Source organism: Micropterus salmoides, unplaced genomic scaffold (assembly GCF_014851395.1).
Source record: "Micropterus salmoides isolate LMB-PRFRI ecotype aquatic unplaced genomic scaffold, ASM1485139v1 Ms_hic_scaffold_17, whole genome shotgun sequence".
In the NCBI taxonomy this organism is placed as follows: Eukaryota; Metazoa; Chordata; class Actinopteri; order Centrarchiformes; family Centrarchidae; genus Micropterus; species Micropterus salmoides.
The window spans coordinates 15,758,242-15,765,741 of NW_024040817.1; the positions used below are offsets into that span (position 1 = coordinate 15,758,242).

The 7,500-nt window shown below is 41.8% G+C and overlaps 1 protein-coding gene across 2 annotated transcripts in view; it reads right to left on the bottom strand.

Annotated features, from left to right (window-relative positions):
• LOC119907061 (solute carrier family 45 member 4) overlaps window positions 1-7,500 on the bottom strand; it is a 55,250-nt gene that overhangs the window by 32,427 nt on the left and 15,323 nt on the right. Inside the window, exon 1 of one of the 2 annotated variants that reach the window (XM_038724618.1) lies at window positions 3,655-3,964. In XM_038724618.1, coding sequence (XP_038580546.1) covers window positions 3,655-3,964 — 310 coding nt within the window. Of the gene's footprint in view, window positions 1-3,654; window positions 4,768-7,500 lie in introns of those variants that run through there. The other variant, XM_038724617.1, reaches the window with a different exon arrangement.

A 7,500-nucleotide genomic window follows, 5' to 3' on the forward strand; every position in this document is an offset into this window, starting at 1 on the left:
CCCCCCCCCCCCCCCCCCCCCCCCCCCCCCCATTAGATGATGCCGTTAGTCAGGACAAAAAGGCAAGTAGTAAAATATATCTAGAGGAGAGGCAGAAGAGATCAAAGCCACGGCACAATCTTTAGTAAAAATGCCCCTGAGGTGCCTGTGTGGCAGCTTAAACTGGGAACAGACCTTTAAGGCCCTTAAAAACATATTTTCTCAATCAAGTTGTTATTATGAGTGACTGGTTCCTACATACACAGAACCAAATTTTCTGCCAAAGTTACATCCGTTTTAGTTATGACAGCTTTCTGTATTTCTTTTTGTTCTCTTCGTGTCTGTCTCACTTTCTTGAAGTGGTCGGAACACAGTTGGAAAAGGGTGATGTGACTGGTCTTTACATACATCTCTATCTTTGGGGAAAACGCCTGTGTCCTAGTATGACTGAGTGCTGCCAGGAGCCCAGAAACGGAACAGAAAAAGAGCACTCTGCATGCTCTCCACACAAGACCTTGTAAGGTAGAAGTTTCTTGAGTCTTTCTCTGGGTTGTGTAAATATGGGCTCTTTGACCAAACACTCTGCTGCGCGCGCGCACACACACACACACACACTTTCTCTGACCCCAGTGTTGTGGGGGTTACACACACACACACACACACACACACACACACACACACACACAATAGCTTCAGTCAGGGCGAGCCAGCCAGCCAGCTTACCAGCTAATTCCAGCAGCTACAGTCAGTCTCCAGCGTGCATGGAGCATTAACCGCATGGAAGGGGGGTCGATATTTGTTATCCCAAAAATTGGACCACTGCCCAAAGAGTTGGAGGGGGGTTTGTTTTCATCACACTATGCCTGTTTGTTTATCTGTTAGCAAGCTAAAAACATAAATGAATCTGCACAAAACCAACCGAGGCTAAAGAGGTGAGTTTGGTGGAAATGCAGTGGCTTCACATTTGAGGGCATATAACTTCTAAACGGATTCCCGTGATAAAATCCAACCCAGTGAGCTGATCGTGAATGTATTACAAGAACTGGAAGTGGCGTAAAGTCATTCAAAAGAAAGTTAATCAGGACAAGAAGTAAAATATTTCCAAAATGCCACAGGGAACAGATCTTAAGAATGCCATAAACCTGCTCTAATGAATATTTTCATATTAACAAAGGATCAAACAGCTGAGTTGCTCGTAGTGATGAACCCACAAAGAATTATCACCCAACTGCAGTTCCCCTCAGCTCTACGACTCTATTTTTGTTTTACAGCCTGCAATTTAACTGTTTTGGTTTGCTGATCAACCTTATTTCCAGCCGCAGCTGGTTATAGCAAAAACGCTCTGATAAATCGACTGTACACTACCTACCTCAGCACCACACGGCAGACAGACAACTAGCTGGTGAACACAGGGGAGAATTTAACTTCTAATATATAAAAATATATTTATCTTGGGAGTTGGTCAGGACCAAAAAGACTATAAGAAGAGATAGTTAATTTGAATGAAAACATTGCCTGGTGTCCATATGACATATGATATGTCAATATTGTGGTGTTAAAATTAATTATTACTACCTTTGTTGTGGTCTCTTCCCGTAACAAATGTGGTGATTGACCTGCTAGCACTGTGATATTCGTGCTCAACAATGGCTACAATTGGCACGTGGTGGTCACAGTCAACACATTGGTATGCAATTCAAACATGTTGCATTGGTGTGTCTTGACAGCTTAATTGTGTTTGTGGAGGTGTGTGCTCCACTGAGCACAATCAACTCTCTGTTTATTTGGATGGAAGGCAATCCTCTCCACCTATGATCAGCGTAAAAGGTCAGATTGAACAACAGTCAATTTGCCTGACATGAAAAGACCGACATGGCTGGATTAACTCTCCATATCAGTGATGAATCACAGCTAGACACCAAAGTCACTGCTCTGTCTGCTTTAGTTTTATTTACTTCAGTGGACTAATCTGTAGCAGTTGTACCTCCCAGTGGGTCCAAAATCTACTAAGAGGGCCTCAGACACATCCTGATCTAAAAAAAATAGGTTAGGGCAGCTAAATCAGGGCTAAAAATAGAACAAAAAACATGCAGCAACCCACCCTAGTCAGATTCTACCACAGGAGACAAGCCTAGAGTTAGGTACAGATAGATTTTACGAATCCCACCATTGTACATATTAGACAAGCGGTTTAGAGCTTCATAAAGCTGAAATATTTTTAACTTCGGTAGCGACCTTTGGAAACAACAGAAAATTGGAAGAGAGTGTTTCAAAACCTGGTTCCCTGTGGCGGCTCAGGAATCACGGAGGCGACAGAGCGACCTGCCACTCATGACGTGGTTATGTAAGCTAGGAGATCACACTACGCCACTGAGGGGGTAAGGAGAGCTTTGGACAGAAAAGGAAGCAAGGAGGGGGGGGGGCATGGGAAGTGACTTTGAATTATAAACAAGGTCACGGCTGATTCAGCCTTTTATCTCACTCTCCCTCCCTTTCTCACTCTGATGTTGTTCCACTTCTTCCCTCCCTCCTCTCCTCCTTTTCCCTCTTCACACCCTCTCCGTCTCCTCTATGGGCTCCAGTATATGAAAGTGGACTTGGCAAGTTCGTAAAGGCTGTCTAAGACAACGCTGGGTGCAAATGACATTACACTCGCTGCCTGTGTCTGTGTGTGTGTGCGTGCGTGCATGCATGTTCTGTGATTTAGAGTGCAAGCTAGCTAATCTTCTGGCAGATCCAGTGGAAGTCCATCTGAACAAGGTGAACAGAAGGTGGGATACATGTAGCTGCCAAGGTGTCTTCTTAAATGCCAGAACAGCAGGACAAATAACAAGAATCCCTGCTCGCGCTCACAAACTATGTTATGTTTCCAGTCACTTTGTATTCTAAATATTTCTTCTTATTCCTGTTAACAGGGATGCAATGGTCAACTCGTGAATAAGAATAGAATATAATTTTTTCTTTCTCTTAAATAATAGTAATTAGCTTTCAGACTGTAGGTCAGACAAAAACATTTGATATCAGCTTGAGCTCTAGGAAGCAATGATGGACATGTTTTACTATTTCTTGACATTATACAGACTATTAACACAAAAATACCTAAATAGTTCCTCAATAATGAAAGTAATCATTAGTTGTAGCCCCACTGGCCATGAAAAACAATGTGGACTAATGTGTTTCCACATAAAAAGTCTAAACCAACAGCTGGATCAATGTTATAAAACATTTTGAATAACGGAAATATTGTAATTGTGAAAGATTCAAAACAAGGTTGTTGCTATGCCATTCATATTTGCAGCAGGAGAAATGTATTAACCTGCTCTTTCCTGCCAAGGTCACTTGTAGCTAGTAGTTCCAACCTGTTTGCAGAGGTTTTGACTAGAGCTGGAATAGTTAATTGATTACTATTTTGATTATTTCTGTCAATCATTTAAGCTATTTTTCTAGCAAAAATATATTCTTTATTTAATATTATTGTTGAACTGAATATCTTGGGGGTTTTGACTGCTGACAATTTTATAGACCAAACAATCTATTCTTCTGGCATTTACCACTTTGCAGGTGTTGGTTTCACACTATGACTTTACATGTCTTTGTTTTCATGTAATGCACCTGTGATTTTACATAAATAAAGAATATGTGCCATGAACCTGTGTGCGTTTCCTCTTTGCTCACCTATCTGCAGTAGTACAGGCGTCACCAGCGCCGTCTCCATGGCGTAGCAGAACTCCCGGCCGAACATCACGGCCCCATGCATCACCCATCTCTTCAAGGTGATGCCTTCGATCGATCCCTCGCTCGCCTCCTCCTCCCCTCCTCGACCTCCTCCTCCTCTGTTTCCCGATCCATCCGTCTCGCCTCCTGCTCCTCCTTTCTCCTCATCCAAACCTGATGCCGTGGAGTTTTTGCCTTTAACCCCACCCACCACAGAACCGACCTGCATAGCGTCAGCCTCTGCGTTCTGGGGAGGCATGGCGCAGGGCATGCACGCAGTGAGAAAAATAGCGCACCCCTTCTAACACACTGAGAACAACCTACCAAAGAAAAAACAATATTTCCCTGCTTTTACTAACTACTCGTACTTATCAAGTTACTTGAAGTTACTTTAAAAGGAATAGTGACTTTGTAGCAGTAATTTAATTACAATCTTTACAAAGTTACAAATTGCAACCTGTGGTAGTAACTTGTAGTAAATGAAAAAACAGATGTAGCATAGAAGCATCTAAAAATTTAAAAGAAAAATGCAATGAGTTGTCCTCTAAATAAGTCGCATCTAAAATAAGTTCTCCTCCAACAACACTACAGCTTCAAATTCAACACATTTTAATCCTCTTTTGTTTCCCCCCAGAAAATAATAAAATCAGCTTTCCAGATGCTTGTAGAAAATCCCAAAGAATTACGGAAGCAGTCGAATTTTCACGGGAAGAGTGTGCGGCACATTCCAAGAGTGAGTTTGCTTCTATGTGTGTGTGTGTGTGTGTGTGTGTGTGTGTGTGTGTGTGTGTGTGTGTGTGTGTGTGTGTGTGTGTGTGTGTGTGTGTGTGTGTGTGTGTGTGTGTGTACGTTTATGGCTTTTTTCTCATCGAGGTTTCTCCCTCTTTTTCTTACTGTCTATTGCAAGCTGTAAAAATCCATATAGAAGACCATTCGGTGAGTTCCAGAGTCATTTTGTATATAGAGGGCTGGATGGAGTGCGTGGGGGCAAGGAAGGAGGGGGGAGGGGGTGGAGGGCAGGCAGCGAAGGCAGGCGGAGTTCCTCTGAAAATCCCCATCGATTGGCTGATCAATCTGTAGGGAAACACCAACAGGACGACAACCGGCAGGTGGGGAAGCACAGAGCCACAACGTAGGCGCCCCATTGTTGTGGAGGAGAGAAGACCGTGGAGGTGGTTGAGAAGGTATGAAGGAAAAAAAAAGAAAAAACACCAGTTAGAAACTAAAGTTTAACTTTCACACTTTGCTGCATTTAAACAAAAAGCAATTCTGTAGTTGTCCTGTCATGCAGTAGGTCAGGGTATCAGCATGAACACACAAGGCAGAAGAAGAAGTGGTGAAGGTACAATGTGATGATCCAGAGGGCAAAAAAAAAATAAAAAATCACTGCTTTTCTAAAGAGTTGATACATGTAAATGCTGGAAAAATGACAATTTGGGCTTCTATAGAAAACAATGTGTCTATGTTTTGACGTGCATCATACACCAGCTGTGCTTTTTAAAATTAATTGCTTTATCAGTGCTGCCTATGCAATAGTTGCCAGTCCAAGCCTTTTTGTTTTTGGTCCACACTATTAAGTGATTGTGTATCTATGCGCATATTAAACATGCGTATTCAAACTATTCTGCATTCAGTGTCTGTATATCTAAAATCTATTATCATCTTGGTTACCAACACATTTAAGCCTTCTCTCAAATCACTTGACTGTTAAACTCCGCCTGTCTAACAAGGTACAAAGACAAATTTTCCCCATGGTAAACAGCCCTAGCAGCATTTTTGTAGCTTTTCTTGTTTTGGCGTCACAGGTGCATTCACAGAAATTACCAAAAAAAAATAACAACATAGTACTAACTTCTTTCTCACCTCTTCTGAAATGTCTCCATGCAGAGTTTTTAACTTTTGCTTCATTTTAAATACAATAGAGAGAGTTGAATTATGTTTGTGGTGTCAACAACAATAAAATACTTTTATAATTTCAACAGCAAGAGTCCCAATAAAAACTGAAATTAAGGCCTGTGAAAATGGGGTCATTACTTCTGGATCAACACACCCACATGCGTTTGAACCATAAGCACAAACATACTCTATCTTTTCTATGAAAAGAGTCAGTTTTAAACAGTGTAATTGGTTTGAGGACATGATTCATCCTCTCAGACAATTGGACAATCTTTCAAAGTAGATGGGAAGGACGTGAAGAATGACAGCACGCAACGCTACAAACAGAGGGCTTGTATGTGTGGTGAGAAGAAATGAGAAATATGTGGACAGAGCACGAGAGGAGAGCAGGGAGTGAAGGCCAGCTAAAAACACGCCTCATAGAGAGAGAGAAAAACACACTGCATGGATGTTCAATATGATTTCCCACAGAGTTTAATTCCAAAGTGTCTATTTTTTTTTGTGCAGCAGGGCCACTGGATTATAACCCATGGAGACGGGATGTTTCGTCACACCCAACACATCCAACACACACACACACACACACACACACACACACTCTAATGCTTGCCACGTGAACGACACACACACACACACACACACATCATAACAGTGCTAAGACCCTCATCAAGCCTCTTATGGTGAGATTGAGAAAGAAAACAAAATGAGAGAGAGGGAGGGAGGAGAGAAGGAGATGAAGAAAGAAGGACGGACGCTAGCAGGGTTTGAACAGGTGGAAGGTGGGAGGAATGAGAGTAAGAGAAGGGAAGATGTTGAGAGGGAAGAGACAGACAGACCAGATGGAAGCAAGCAGAGAGGTTGAGAATATCTTCTTACTTTCTCTGGTTCCTATCATCATCTCTCCTCTCCATTTTCAGTGCTCTCGCATGGCCCCATTAACATTCATGATGCACTCAAGAGGGTCATGAATGTTTTAGCCACACACACACACACACACACACACACACACACACCCTCTTCCTAACCTGACCTCACACACCGCAGCAAATTACATAACAGCCCCTCTTCTTTACTAATTATCGTCAAAATTTTGTGAAAATTAGAGGACGCACAACTTCCACTGTCGGGGGAGAGAGTGTGCCGAAACACCCAAACTGGCACAGGTCTCTTTGGCAAGCAGTCTCACAACATACCAACAACAACAACAAATACAACATCAAAATGTTCAGATCTGGTTAACCATCGGCCTCTAAATATTTAAGTGCAATGGGAAAACAAGTTATGGATAAGTTGGGAATGACGGGAACATCCAAGTGAGGTGGAGATGCTGAAATTATGGTCTTGGTTGGTTGAATGGTACGCACATTAATGTGATGTTTATCAAACAGCATGCAGAAGGAACACACAACATGAAATGTTTAACCTTTAACAGGTTGCATTATTTCTGCGTAGTAATTAGGGCTGCAATTAAATATTATTTTAAGACATTTTATCAATTTATGGGGAAAATAAAAGCAGCAATACCACACAATAACAACTGTGACAGACTTTATAATATGGATAAAAAACTGGAGTAAATGTTCTCTGTGATCTCACATCAGTTTCACATCTCTGCAACTTGATTTTTAAACTTCCAACTGATGGTATGGGAGTCAATGGGCTAAAATACATAGAAAAGTTAGTGTGGTCTTTTGACATATTTCACGACACAACAAAAAGCATTATCAGTACCAGTAGTCAATTATATTGTGCTCTGAATGTGGCTCATTTTGTTAAAATAAAAATACTTTAAGCGACTGAAGAACGGGCACCTGCTAGGCATACAGTAATGAGCCAGATGACTCAATAAGCCGAAAAAATGGTGAACAGCAGTTGCAGGGGCGCCAACAGAGATGAAACAGGAGCTGAATG